Consider the following 15,467-nt stretch of genomic DNA (forward strand, 5'->3'; position numbering starts at 1 on the left):
AATCGCTCTTGTGACAGCAGAATCCACATTTCAGCTACAATAGCGGGAAGTGCTGTTGGCAGGGCAATGTCCTCGAGAGGAGAGCATTTCTCAGTTCATGTGATGATGAAACACCCGTGAACTCTCCGCACTCCAGCCAGTTTCTGAGCAACTTCTCTGCACCTCAGTCTGATGTTGCACTGCCTCAGTACTGCTCACTTCTCTCTGAGGAAAGAAATCACTGCTGTTTCCAAAAGAAAAGAAGAAAAAAGGCCTCAGGGGAGAAAGCTAATTTGGCAAGTCAAGCAGCAGACACTAACTAGCCCTAAAACTTCACAGAGAGGCATCATTGGCATGTACCGCAACATCTACAGTTTAAATTCGGGTTTTAAAAACACAGGAATTTTTTTGTTCATCCATGTAGAACAGTCTGTGTTGCTCAAGCACCACTTTCAACTAACGAAGAACTAAAAATGTAAACCAGCTCCACGACAACCAGCACACAAGTGAGGAAACTGCCCAACTGTGCCTTAATAAAGCTCCTTTCTCTCCCCTCCCTGCCTGCCGAAGTTCACTTGTTTTAGATAAGTGCATGAAGTCACCAAAAGGCAGATTAATTTCAAAACTTCATGGCCTTCCTTTTTCCTTTTGTTTTTTTTTGAAATGTCGGTGAGGACCGAGAGCCAGACTAACAAACTCACCAAGAAAGGATAAACTGTTCACCCTGCCCAAAACAAAAATGCCAACAACTTTTCCCCCTCCCTTCCTCCCTCCTTTCCCGCCTCCCTCCCCTCCCACGGTTCTCCTGGTGACGCCTCCCCTGAGCCAGTGTTACCTAATTTCTACACAAACACGCAGTTCCTATAAGCATCACCTTCAAGCAGCTCTGGCTGGCTGATCACACCTCGGTTTAGGGGAGCAGAGGCGAAGAGCTACTACTGAGGGGTTCTGCAAGGTAATCAACTCGTTCGATTTTTACTTTTTGTTTGTAATGCCTAACCAGTGGTTAAGTAGATGGACCAAGAAAAAACTCCTGGCAACTTCTTGCTGGAATTTGTCAGAGGAGAAAAGTCTCAGTACAAACTCAGAGACAGATTTAAGAACATTTTGGCTTGCTTGCTTCCTGCAGGGAAACAGAGGCAGTTTTTAAGATCAAGATCTAATGTAAACTAAAAATCACTACTATTTCTTTTAGTCGTTGGTTTAAGTTATATGTGTTTAAACACATATGTATGCTGATTTAGTTTCAGTTCATCACATTAGACAGATCTGGCAAGCAGCAGTCCCCTGGGACCATGTTCCAGCTGTTTCACTCAGCTCCCTACTGGCTGCATGTCTTTCTCTCCAGCCATACTGCTGCAAAACATCCTAAATTCTTTGTACCTTTCTGTACCTTTTGCAGGCTCTAAATTGCCAAGATGCTTCTGATTCTTTCTCTGGTCACTGGGCTCGCCCTGTCTGCTTCTGGTGTCCTGACAGACAAGGAAACTGATCCACGCCAAGAGTCATTGCATGAGATACAGAAACAAGTGAACGACCTCTGGCAGAGTTTGCTCTATCCAGTAACACGTGGTAACGAGACTGATGGGATGATTTATGCCACTTGTGAAATGAAGCCCAGCTCCAAAATAGATGCCGACAAGCCACAGGTGACTGGACAAGTCTTATTCAGGCAGTATTACTCATATGGAAGATTGGAAGCTATTTTTTACTTAGATGGGTTTCCACTGGATAACAATCAATCTAGCAGAGCTATACACATCCACGAGCTTGGAGACCTCAGCAATGGCTGTGATTCTACAGGAGGACACTATAACCCTTTCAGAGTGAATCACCCCCGTCACCCAGGGGATTTTGGCAACTTTCTTCCTAAGGAAGGCAAAATCAGAAAATACAAAACAAATCTCTTTGCCACGATCTTTGGCCCGTATTCCATCATGGGCAGATCTGTTGTGATCCACGAGCAGGAAGATGACATGGGCAAGGGCAATAATAAGGCCAGTTTGGAAAATGGAAATGCTGGGAAACGTCTGGCTTGCTGTGTGATTGGGATATGCAACAAGAACTTGTGGGAAGAGAAACTGCCTGAGGTTACAGACAAGAAGAAGAGAGGGCTCAACAAACGTACACAGAACCAGGCTTAAGTGAAGACCAAAAGCCAACTACAGCCTGGGCAGCACAAGGTAACTCAGGCTGCACCGCTGATCACTAAGATATATGGCTAAAGGATTCCTGTTTCCATCTGCTTGCTCCTCTATGAAATGCATATCACTTTGTAGAGCCTCCTTTCTGTAAGCCTATCAATAAAAACAGCATCAACTCAACATTGTGATGTGTTTTCTTGAAGACAAAAGATTCTGTTTTATGCAGTTTGGGAGTTGAATGCATGTAGGTAAGAGCGCTGATGGATATGGTCCACAGACAAAAGAGTCTGTGCTGTAAGGGGCTCTTAAGGGATACTAAAGGAAAAAAAGTTACTAAGTAAGAATTTGCCTCTCATTAGATGCTATTCTGTATTTAGCTGCAAACCCGAAAAGAAAAAAGGTCTTTATGCTTTTAACAGTGTTGGGTGTTGTGTTGCAAGACCTCGGTAATGGACTTCCCCTAGAAATGAGGGAAAGTACAGACACTTCTGTGTTGAACTTTAGATCCATTTTGTTATTCCAGTTGTATAAGCCTCTAGTTTGTGCCTGCTTGTAACCAAGTTGTATACAAAAGTTTTAATGCTGCTTAGACAACGACAAAGTTAGCAGATCAGAGAGAAATATTATTTTCAAAGCCAAAAAATACCAAGTGTTTTACTTCATACAAAAATGTAGGAAGTAAATCAGTCAGTTTAGGTTGGGAGAAGTGACAGTGAAAAGATTTGTCGCATAATTTTCAGACTTAAAACTCTCACTCAATAAGGCTTTATTTTTTTAATTTAACACAACTCAGTAAGAATATTAAAACACCATCCCATGGCTATGAATCATCTGATACTGAGAAGAGAAAAGGAACCAAGCAGGTAGAACAAGCATATCGGGAAATGTTTTTATTAAAGATGACAAAATGTATTAATACAGTTTAACCACGTTGTGCTGTTAATCCAGGCAGCAACAAAAAAGAGGTTTGCAAATAAATTAAACTGCATAATTTAGAAAGCAAACTACAAAACAGAAGCTGGTAAACAAAATGCTATCTTTTAGAAATGTAGCAGACTTTCAGCTTAATCGCAGTTAAGATTTTGAAATACATTCCTGAGCTCATAGGGATTAAAGAAATTCCAGTCTTTATTATACAAATTCCCATATGCTTAAAAATAGTATCACTTACAAAAGAAGCAGCATTCTAAAAGAATGCTTCTTAATCTGTCATTTTCACACACTTATTTTACAAATTCAGTGAACATTGTTTTTCCAATAACCACAACATGATACTTTCAAATGAAATCCTTCCCACAGATAATGGATGAATTCACTTTTAGGTGAGACAAACTCCTTAAAATCAGTTTGTGAAATGTACCTTCTCCATATCCCTGCCACAACAGTCCCTTCCTACTTTGCTTCCCCAAAGCCCAACACCAAAAAGGCTTATATGTGTGGATGTGATTTCTTCATTTCTAAAGAACTAGAAAAAGGGAACACGGGTCTAAAAAAAACCCCAAAGCAAAACAAACAAAACCACTCCCCCCAAACCTAAGGTATGTTCATTCCACAACAAAACACTAAGTAAATTTACTGGGGAAAAAAACCCCATTGTTCTAATAGCACAATGATATCAATTAAAGCAATATCCGAGGAAGTTATTGACAAGAATATTTAATTACCTAGAGCAGCAACAACATCTCACTTTTACAAGTGTCCTGGCTTTGAAGTCTTGTGTTCCTGGGAGGAGGCTAAAAACATAGCTAAGATACACATTTGCCAGGAGAGGAAGGAGAGGGGCAGTATTGCAGCACTGACATTGCACTGAAAATGAGGTTTTCAGAGATCTAGGTATCTTACTGGAATTCAGTGATTGCAAAGATAAAAATGGCATCTAAGAGAGAGAATGGTGTGAGGACAATTACAGAGATGTCCTAATTGTTGGGTTGGTATATGACTATGCTCTCACAGAAAAGACATAGTGAAAAGAGTCAACAAATGAGGCACTAAAAAGCTGTTGGTCTAGCACTGCTTCTACCTGCTCAAATTTTTACACCAAACTCTTCACTAACTAACAGCATTAACTGGTCGTTAAGGGACCGGAAGCAAAATGCTCGTTCACCATCTCTGGGTCAGGAAAGACACAGGACAGGGAACGAGTAAAAGATTTCTGAGCTCAGCTATGTGAAATCTTGACCTTATTTGCTTGCCTCAGTTCTGACTAATTGATATTTAGCATTGATATTGAGTATTGATATTTAGCTCTGTGCAGTATTAGAGTGTGAAAGATGGAAAAGAACACATCTTTAATAAAATGCTACATAACATGACATTCAGGCACTAAAGGAAAAAAACCTGTCACATTCTTTTGGAGATTTCACTTTCTTCAGCTATTTCTCTTCTGACTGTCACACAAATGAGTCAATAATGCAGTCAGTTACAATTACTGGGAACAGCCCAACAGTCTTTCAAATACTTAAACTCTTCCTGTTTTTTTTCAGGTAATAAGGAACTTAAATGGTGATGAGGATAATGAAATAAAAACTTTTTACTGCTTCATGTCCTTAATACACCTAAATATACAGGTAGCTTTTGTTCCTAAGGGCTGCTGCTTAACATCAGTGGAATGCTGCAATGTCCCATAACCTTTAAAGAGAAAGTAAACATATTTGAGGAGCACTGGGAGTATGGCTTCATATCCTGCAGACAGACACTGAAAGGGTTACACAAATGCACCTGCTAGGGAAAACACATGAGAACAGAGACAAGCCACATTTTTCACCTTCCCACTATCACCCCTTATATTTATATGTAATAATTTACATACAGCCTTTCTTCTGCTGAATACAAACTGTTCATGGACTCTGACACCTTGATTATGGCAACACCTGCTAGCTCATCTTCCACATACAGAAGAGTTTGTCAATACTGCTAATATAAACTCTCCTTATTCAGTAGCTGGCAAGTGGGCTGTAAAAATTTGCAGCTGGCAGTTATTTGTCAAAGAAGTACTCAATCTGGGAGGGATTTTCCTTTTTATTAGTAGTATTTTATTAAATTTGGTTTAATTCTCTCTGATTGGTTTCAAGTTCTAGGAATGAGAAACGAACATTTACAGACAATTAGGTCCCAAGCCAGCAGAAAAATTGCCTTGATGGCTGCTGGCCCATAGAAGCTCCACAGCTGCCGAGAGTATTCCTTGTGCTACAAACAGGAGAGGAAGGACCTGCCTCCCCTTCTCCAACAGCTGCTAACTTCAACGTTAAGTATTCCCTCATTGCTGCCTTCCTAGAAGCACAGTGGCACAGCTCCAGCATCAGGATTGAGCTGGGGAATGACACAGCAGCCTCCCTTTTCCCCAGTTATTATAGGAATGTTTTCCTATGACTAAACATCTTCAAAAGAAGAAGTTTAAGAAAGTGGCAACAATGCAAATAATCCTTCTACCATACCATAGACTGGTGAAATGAGGAGGAAAGGAAGTTATCCTTAATTCCAAATCATAGGAAAATAAAAAAAGACACAGATTCCTTTAGAAAGGAGAACACAGATGGAGTTGGCTGAAATCTACCACCTGTTAACTCAGCTTGAGGGCTGTTCCAGCTCCTGTAAGTTGAGGAATGCAATTCCAGCAACTGAGAGAGCCAAGTAGGTGGACAGGGCATCACTGGTTCTCCTCTTGCTGTTTTCCTTGCTTTGGAGCAGCAATGCTGTTTCACTCAGTAAGACTTCTGGCTTCTCTGATGATATTTCCTTCAGAGCTTCATTAAATTGGGTTCTCAGTATCTGGTGAAATAACTCCATTTTCATGAGATGAGCTGGGAGAGGGAAGGAAAAATTTTGTACAGTTGACAAGCCATAAAGGTATAAAGGTTTGTAATTAGAGAACTATATACATGCAGGGATAGCTTTCAGAAACTTCCTGTAGAGGAACAGTGATCTTATTTTGAGGATGTACTTTTACAGTCACTATATGTAAGGAGAATCAGAATGCAGTCTGAGAAAGAAGCAAAACTTGCAGCCTTGAGATGCTTCTCAATTTATCACCCTTGAGAGACACTTCTAACCATAAAATACAGTCCAGCACTAGGACCATACATGTTACAGGAGCCTAGTGATAACATGATAAATCATTATCATTGGCCTCTTTGCTACACTAATGTAAATTACATCAATCCATGTAGAAACTTCAAATCATAACAAAAACCCAACATGACTAAACCTTTCCCTTAGGTAATTTACAGTTCTGGTACACTACAACCAAAACTAACAGAAAGAGATCTTTTTAAAAAAAATTAACAGTTCAATGTAAAATAACCAACCCTACGGCACACTGTTTCACTGATCATATTTGCAACAGCACAGACATTGCAAAAGGATTACAGTGAGATGCTCAAGGGCCTGGATTTCGTACCTCAAGCCAAACTGTTATCCAAATATTCACAGTTTTCAGCAGCATCAGATGGTTTCTTGTTTTCAGATTCAGAGAGCTCCTCAAAGCTGTTATTTGTGTCTGCAGTTGTAACACTGAGCCCTCCATGCCTTCCAGGGTCTTCAGCATGCACCACATCCACGGAGCTGCTATTTTGATCCCCTCTTTCATTTGGAATTTCGCAGTTGCTCTCTGGGGTTTCGTCATTGTCTTTCAGGGCCTCAGTTTCGCCTGTTTGTTCATTCTCAGAGTTTGAGGGATCTGTGGGGTCGGATGGGTCAGGGCTGGAAAGTGGGAACTCTCCCTCTGATGAACCATTAAGCTCTGCTCCAACTACCACGTTCTGCTCCCCTGCAGAAGTGCCTGCTCTTTTCCCTTCCAGTTCTGCAACTGTCAGTTTAATTATCTGACTTCCAAGCTTGTTTATTTCTTCTTCCTCAGAAGGTAGCTGGGGCAATGAAGGATAAAAATGTTTATTTTTGTTTCTGTTATTTAAATTTGTTCCCTCTGGAGCTGGAGAATCACTTGCAACAGCACAAGTTTCATCACATTCTCCCTTCTGTTCTGCTGAAAGAGAAATGGAACAGTGAAATGCTCGAGACAGTTACAGGTATTTTTTATATATCTGATCTGAAGAGTGTCACCACCAATGCCAGACCACAGAGATGTTTACTTCAGTAAGGAATTTTTAAGAGTTCTTCCCTATCCCCTCCCAGGCCCCTTTCTTAGATGAAAAGCAATCAACACTAAGTTTCTTGCTGGATCAGGCCCTGTTTTGGAGCCTGTCTTTCCCCAATACCAACAATTCTAGGAGTCAGTCAATACCATACTGTAGAACAGCAGGGTCAGGCAAATTTTTTCAAAGGAATATCAACTCCAAGGAAAGCACTTTGCTATGGAAATTTTTGGCACAGCTTACAATTAATCCCCACATCACTACCACTTTCGGGGGTTAACACAAGCTTCATTTATTTGAAGCTTTTCACAGGCTTTCATCCAATAATGGAGTTTTGTTATTGGTCCTGCAATGTTTCTCCTAACATAAAAGATTATTTTGATTAGGGTAACAGCATAAAACAAAGCAGCAGTGGAAGAATTTTCAATATACCGTTATACCAAAAGGCAAACACTGAACAAAATGTCAGAATAGAGAAAACAGCAATGTGTAAACAAACAGCTTTGTGAAAGAGGGAGGATTTGTCCTCATACCATTAGACGACAAAAGGCCTCATTGAAAATAAGCTTGCAAAGTGAAGTAAGAAAAATTAGGAAAGGCCAGAAATATGGCTTCATTGACAGCTTAAAATGACTCTTGTCATGTAGATGCATTACATTTTAGTATGTAAGCAATTACTCTATTTTTCTCACAGGGATCCTGCCTCATGCAGGGCACAGGACAGCCCACCTGCAGGGAGGACCAGCTTACTGTCTCTATCAGACCTGCCTAATTTATAATTTGGGAGCTACTGAGTGAGTGAGACAAGGGTTGGCATGAAGGGAACAGACACTCTTACAACTATTAAGGAAACTAGGGATGCAGTGCTGAAGACCTGGAATTTAAGTCTGTGGGAAAGGCAGGGATAAATTAACTTTCAAAAGGTAATCACCCACTGGATCTAATTATCTGAGCAGTCAGCTGGAAACCTAGGAGCTTGATGTGCAGGACTGCTCTGCTCATGTTGTATATCAAACTGCTCAAATAAGAGCCAAAAAGTATGTACCTTAAACTGGCACTTGAAATTAGCAGGGACTCTACCTTATTCTTTGCATGCCTCAGTTTCCTCCCTCGTACAGTAGGATAACACCAACCTATCACCTTGCTGCAATTTGTTGACGATAAATTGTTTCTAAGCACTAAATCACCAGAGAAAAGTTCATAATAAAACAGTACTGTTTTCTTCAGGAATGCTTGAAATAGCACCCTGGGACAATGCATTCAACAATGGAGCAGGAAAAAACCCTGAATAGCTGTTCATTAGCAGCTGTGATATAAAGTACAATCTACCCCACAACACTGGGCATCAGAAAAAGTGAGATTTGGTGACAAATACAGTGTTTAATTTATATGACTGTACTATGTCATTATGGAATTTCACACAGGAAATACACAGTATATCCTACAGACATCCACCATTTAGATTAACTGAAACAATGATAACAAGTACAGACTAAAGGAGGCTTTGATGAGACCAGGGTAAGCGGATAGATTGGATAAAAAAAGCCTGCAAAAGCCCTTTAATTATCTGCAGATCTAGCTAGGGCAACACTTAATGCATTATAGGAAGTTCTGATAAAGATAGTATGTTTGTTCAAAAGCTAAAAACATTTCTTGGATCAAACAGTCACGAAATATCAGTGGTACTGTTTAAAAGATTGTATCTGACCAATGCGACTTCAGGTCTAATACTTACAGATACACAAGAATTTCATTGCTATTCTGATTATCAATTGTTTTCACTCAACTGATGATTCAATAATAGGAAAATAAAAAGTAGTTTTGTTTTTATTTCAGTAATACTTTAAACCAAGAGCATACTTGCTTGGTAAATGAAGGCAGATAAACGCATTCCTATGTTCTTCCCAGCTGCCAAGCTGCCCCAGATTTTGAAGGTACACGGTATAGATGAAAAATTGCAATATGCCCCAAGCTCTTAAAACTCAACAGCAGTCATTCTCTATGCAGAGTGGTACAAAAGGCACCAGTGCATCACTCCCATACAGATGCTGAATGCAGAAGAGCTGTGTGACTCCAAGCACAGGGACATGCCCTACAGCTGAAAACACACTGCTTCCTTTACAGGCTTTGAAGGGAAGAAGCAGCCCCAAACATCCTTCAGAAAAAGCATCTGGAGTAGCAGAACAGGTTACTGTTGCTCCACCTACTGCTAGAAGCTATGGCTTTCCCTGTGTGGCTGGTAGTATATATGTGCTCATCTATGTCACAGAAACGTTGGCCCAGTTTAATTATCACAGAAGCAAGTTTTGTCTGAGTTCTCACTGCAGGTTCTTAGTTACACTGGGACACAGGCAAGGAAAAAACCAAGCTGTTAGGGCAGGCAGAACAGTAATTTATTAACCTACTCCAGTTTAATGACAGAATTTCTGTGATCGGCTTTGGTTCTTGTTACGCTCAAGAGACGGAGAGGAGGAAAGAAGGTGACGACCTACTGGGAGCTGATTCTTCCTGTGACTGCCACAGGTCTAATCCTTACCTGCCTTTTCCTCTCCAAGGCTGCTTTCTTCTGCTCTTCTCTTCCCCTCCCTGCTCTCAGGTCCTGCTCTATATCCCTTTGTTTATCCAGTCCTACACTCACTCTGCCCATTTCTCATCCACCTTTCTATCTTTTTATCACATCTTGCTTTCACTGCCTGTTCCTCACTTCTGTGCTCTGACCTCTGCTCAGAAAGATGAGGGTTCCCCCTCACTCAGACTTTCTGTCAATCCCCATGTACTCTAGTCCTTTCATCACTCCAGAGTCCTGATCTCAGTCTTTCCTCTCTTCCAGGTTTTGTTCCCTCTAAGTTTGTACTGTCGTGAAGGAACTCTGCATACGGAGTTTTACCAGCACTGGTGGCACAAAGAAAGCTCAATAGAATTATTGGTTTGTTTTTCATTGGTTTTAGCAGATGAGATTTGAAAGTGAATAATTTAGAATGGGGTGAAAACTGCAGCCTTTTTTCTCAGGATGGAAACCTTTTCCCCACATTTCAAATTCCTTTCAATTACAGATACACTAAATTCTTGCACGTTTAAAAAAAACCCAAACCCCAAACAAACAACAGACAAAAAAGCCCACCAAAACCATGTGGTCATCAGTATTTAACACACACAAAAAAAAAGTAATTTAGCTGTCATTAAAAAAAAGTCAGCTGAAGTAGAAAACACAGCATGGAAAGCTTCAGCACAGAGCTAAGGTTTGACAGTGTTACAAAGCAACAGCAACAGGGTCTGATGAGATGTGACAGGCAGATCAGACTGCCTGTCTGATCAGCCTGTAATCACAACTGTAATACCAGCCTCACCTAGGACAAATACCTAAGGAAAGAGCCTAATGCCACCAAGTAAATACTTTCAGTAACTGCAGATTTAATTAAAAATCAACAATTAAGTAGGCAAAAAATAAATATTTATGAGTTATTATTACTCACCAGAGAGCTATTCACTATAGTTTCAATTCTTATTTTTAGCAAAAATATCAGCTGATCAAGATCATAAAAAAAGATCAGTCTGGCTGTCAAGTTTTATCAGATGATGACATGGATTATAAAGTCAAAATTAAGCCACAATCTATTTAGTTTCAGGACTAACAAATAAATTGTTTATGATACTTCATGGTTAGCTGAGAAAGATCTGGGCATACCAAAATGTTATGCCCATTAAAGAGCTTATCCAAATGCCAATAAGCAAGCATAATAATCCATCTCCTATCCATTATGAAAAACTAAGGGGAAAAAAAAATCAAGGTTATCAGCAAAACACTATCTTCTGCTGCTGTCAAGTAAAGTTAAGCTTGATTTTGGAGGGAGGTTAAAGCTTGCCATTGGAGAAGGATTTTTAACAAAACACATGCAAGACTATAAAAAAGCAGTCCGTTTCTCCAGGAAAATGAGTCGGGTATTTCAATGTACTGGGCACAATCAGGAACCCATTCATCTAGATATCCCCTATAACGCATGAAAGTGCTAAGCTAGTTCCACAGACTGCTTCCTACAGTGCATTTTAACTGAAGGAAAAAGTGCAGGAATCAGTTAACTGTAACACAGATGGCATGAATAACTTCTCACAGTATCAGGTTACCTGGCTGGAAAATTCTTCGAGGTGTAGGGTCTGATCCCTAGTCCTGTGCAATCTATTCAACAGTAATTTTTCAATTCTGTCTTTGCTATTTGTACTGGGACCACCTATCTGTTTTACTAGTGGATGATTTATTCAATCTCTGTGACCACTGAAAATTTGCCTTCTGCTATCCCAGCAGGAAAATTTATTACACTTTATTTGGAAAGAAATGAGTGCTCGGCTCTCATCATGTTCCTTACATTCCAGGTGCTCACCTCGTACTTCAGCTTTCTGTGGCTTATCAGTAAAAGACAATGGTGACCTGGAGCGCTGCAGCACGGGCAGGGTTGGGTCACTGAATGTTATCGTATCCTTTCCACCTGGAACAATCTCGGTGTTAGAACCAATAATCCACCAATTACATCCATTGTGCACTAATGATATCCAAACATATCCTACAATTTTTTAGCAATGTTACAGAAAAGTACAGAACAGGAGAAGCATCTCAAATGATCCTTTTTAAAGCATGGAAAAAACCCTCTCTACTGGATCTGGAACATGCAAGTCAAATGCAGAAAAGGTCTATGTTTTTACCTGCAGTACCAAGTAAAGGCCAGATTTTGAAAGACCAGGTGCTGTATGCAGCAAATGCTATTAGCAATTAGCATTCCATTACAAATATTAATAATCAGATCATACCAAAAGTTTTATAAAGAATAATGGATCATTTGCATGCTATTACCAGCAGGTGTTCAGCACTGACTCTTTACTCTGTATTACTCTGCATCATGTGATACAAGAAGGTTCATAATAATGTAGTTTTACACTTCAGGCTTACATATCATTCTACAATACTCCCTTAATAAATACTAAAAGCTTAGCATAACTAAGAACTGAGGGAGCAAACAAGCATACATTGCTGGGGAACAGGAGAGATTTTAATCTGAAAATTACAAAAACATTTCTGAGCATTTTCATTTTAAACTAAATGAAAAAGGGCAATTTTCCAGCTCTTTTGCAGACAAAATAATGCAAGAAACTCTTCATCTGAGGACTCTGCTGTAGATGCCTAGTCTTTACATATTCTAGCAATACAAACAGCAACACCTGCAGATCCTTTAGGAAGTCATACACTATTTAGGATGGTCATGTTTTTAGCGACTGACACTACCTTAAACCTAAAGAGGAAACAGCAGGAAATGTGCAAGATCAGCTAAGTGTGGTGTCTGCATGGCCTCCAGAACAGCTGCCAACCGATAAGTAATGGCTGGGGAGGCAGCAAGCTACTGCCCTATTTATCTCCATGAGAACGGACATTTATGTAACAACCACTTCTCCCCTCTAAATCTGTTTGCACCTTTCACCTTAATGCAACATCCTAAATCTAATCACCCATCCAAGACAAAGACTTTCAAAAGAGCACCAGGTCAGGAGATACTTGGAATAAATCCAGTCTGAGAAAGTTCTGGTACCTACTGGGGAATAATAAAAGTGAAGCTGTTCCCATGGAGTCTAACTGGACGACCCCAATCCCTAACTACTTTTGAAGGCACTGGCTGCAAATACCTTGATCCTGAAGGTATTAATGATGTTTTTATACCCTTCTCCTTATGTTGGGCAATGCACTGCAGCAATATGAATGCAATTAATGCTTTTGAAACATGGATCTTGTCAAGCTTTGATCCCCGAAGTATGCATCAGAATTCTGCCTTTGCCAGAGTCAGTAATAAAAAACAATATTAACTAGCAGCAAAGAGGGGAACCCCCTCCCCAGTGTAAGGCAAAATTATTTAAAAACAACAAAAAAAGGCAAACCAAATCTGACAGCTATTTCAAAATGCAAAAGCCCCTAGATGAATGTACTTTCCTGTTAACAGTGAAGGAATTTTGTAGTGGAAGAAATAAATCATACAGGGAAGAACTAGTGGTATGAAAACACCCAACAGATAGTCACACCAGTCAAAAGCAGCCACATATCCAGAAAGACACAAAAGAATCCAACAGAGGAAGTAAGAAGATGATGAATAAAAATATTGAGGGGAGGTTTTAATAGGAAAGTAGAAAGCAGAATATTTTTTTTAATTTAATAAAAAAAGTAAAGCCTGAGCTGAAGTTCCTGAAGATTGCAAGGCAAGCTTCAAAAAAGATATTTCTTGACTTCCAGCCAGCATTTACACAGTAAACACATTTACTTTCACATTTTTCTCTGAAAACCAATCTGGTTACAGAAAATAAAGCTAAGCTCAGTATCCACACATCTTAACAATAGATGTGGCTCAAAGAGTCTGATGCATATTTATTTATTAACAGCGACTCATATCCATTCATGAAGGAGGGACATAGGGGTACTGCTACATTACATTCTGAGAATCATGATCTGAAGTTGGATTACACACAAGGAATTTCAACTATCTGCTCTGTAAACTCAATTTCATAACCTTCATGTTCCTCTAATGAATTTTTCAAGAACTTTAGTGAAAAGTATACCGATTTCAAAACACACAGAAGTTTTCAGTAGTAGTAAATTTTTCATTTTCTTCTCCAGGGTTAGGTATCCTCTTATAGCCTCTGCTGCAGCCACAGCAGCCACTGTAAGTGGCTGCAGCCACAGCAGCTGCAGAGCCCATTAACTCTCCCTTGCCCCTGCTCTGCGCCGATTACTGCAGAGCAAGAGGCAGCCCTGAAACTCTCTTATCATCCCACACAGAAAAAGGATGAGTCATGGGTGGTTCTTTTCTAAGAATTTTTTCCAGTGGAAACCTGGAATTTTCTGGAAATGATATATTTAAAAAAATTACAGTATAACTTATCTGAATGTCTAGTGACATCAAATTGTGAGAGGAATAAGGTGGTGTTTACTATATACTATTACTGAATACATTTAACATATTATGTGTGCATATCTGAACCACAATGTACCCAAGACAAAGCAAGGAATTAAAAGTTTCTGTGAATATCACATTCTCTGCTCCCTTCTCAAGGCAAGTAGGATCAGAAAAAGATAATCAAAGCCAAATCTATGCCCAAGCTTGCTTTCTTTTCAGCAATGAAAACAAACCTCACAAGAGATTCATTTAATTAAAGCCCATTTTCCAAGCAGGGGAATCTAAAGTCTATGGTAGGCAGAACTTCTACAGAAAATGAAATATGCTACTGGTTTCACCTTTTCGAAAATTAAATATGCACTTCCTCTTGATTTAGCTTCCCCAAAGTTATTCATACATTTCTCAAAAAGCAGATGACAAATATGTCACCTAACAAAAAATCAGAGGCATTCAAAATCTTTCTTCAATAGGATTGAGTATATTAACATCATTTGGAAGATATTATTATCATCGTGACAGTGGATGTTATAAATGCTATATGAACAATGATGTCCAAGTAGGAACATTAACTTCAGATTAAAAACCTGAAATTTATAATGTGCATTTCTTTCAGTGCTAGAATGAACATCAGGTTTTATCTGCATTTTTTTTTCAATGATGAAAACTTCCAATCACAACCAAATAATATTTTTTAAGACTAACTAGAAGAGATACTCCCCACGTTCTGCTCCTCACCCAAACCAACATTCAGCCACAAAATCCACTATGGTATTCCCACACTATTTGTTATGCACTGCTGTTTTACAGAGCGGAAGCTTTACATGCTCTGAAAACTGGTGACCCATCAGGTGTTGCAATGCTCTTTCTGACCACCTCGGGATTAGAGTGCACTTGGAAACAAAAGTGCACTTCTGATTTAAAAGGCAAGCAACAAATCAACAAACTTTGGGCCTCCACAGAACTTGCAATCCAGTGTAAAATTCCTTTAGAACTTTTAAGATCATCCTCTTACTATTTTCCTTAATGTAAATGAATTGTCATGTAGAGGAGCCTCTATTTCTCCTGTGTTCATCTAACTCATTTGACTGAACATCTTAATCTGCTGGATAGAAAAATGTTCAGATAACATTTCCATTTCCATTTATTTACATGCAGCGACAATATTTAATGTACTGCTAAAATCAGTTACTAAAAATACACGTTAAGCAGAACCTACTCCCAAATCCCACTGAGACATTGTAGCTGAGGCCTTCAGGCAGCAAAAGAAAGGAAGGAAAAAGACAGTTGTTATTATATAAACATTAATTTCTTTTCTTAGCTACACAGAT

The 15,467-nt window shown here is 39.4% G+C and overlaps 2 protein-coding genes across 5 annotated transcripts in view; one reads left to right on the top strand and one right to left on the bottom strand.

Moving 5' to 3' along the window:
- The first annotated feature begins 785 nt into the window (after window positions 1-785).
- On the top strand, window positions 786-2,303 carry SOD3 (superoxide dismutase 3). Its single transcript, XM_027686686.1, has 2 exons — window positions 786-934; window positions 1,382-2,303. Exon 2 carries the CDS (start codon window positions 1,398-1,400, stop codon window positions 2,121-2,123), a length of 726 nt encoding a protein of 241 aa, XP_027542487.1. The 5' UTR covers window positions 786-934; window positions 1,382-1,397; the 3' UTR covers window positions 2,124-2,303.
- A 695-nt stretch (window positions 2,304-2,998) lies between these two features.
- The window catches only part of CCDC149 (coiled-coil domain containing 149), a 50,944-nt gene continuing 38,475 nt past the window's right edge, over window positions 2,999-15,467 (bottom strand). For 2 of the 4 annotated variants that reach the window (XM_027686334.1, XM_027686338.1), the window contains exons 11-14: window positions 15,356-15,388; window positions 11,590-11,694; window positions 6,520-7,104; window positions 2,999-5,923 (exon numbers count right to left, since the gene is read on the bottom strand). In XM_027686334.1, the coding sequence (XP_027542135.1) occupies window positions 6,521-7,104; window positions 11,590-11,694; window positions 15,356-15,388 (722 nt within the window). In that variant the 3' untranslated portion in view covers window positions 2,999-5,923; window position 6,520. The remainder of the gene's footprint in view (window positions 5,924-6,519; window positions 7,105-11,589; window positions 11,695-15,355; window positions 15,389-15,467) is intronic. The other 2 variants (XM_027686335.1, XM_027686337.1) reach the window with 2 other exon arrangements.

This window comes from Neopelma chrysocephalum, unplaced genomic scaffold (genome assembly GCF_003984885.1).
Source record: "Neopelma chrysocephalum unplaced genomic scaffold, ASM398488v2 Primary Assembly neopelma1_71, whole genome shotgun sequence".
Classification (NCBI taxonomy): Eukaryota; Metazoa; Chordata; class Aves; order Passeriformes; family Pipridae; genus Neopelma; species Neopelma chrysocephalum.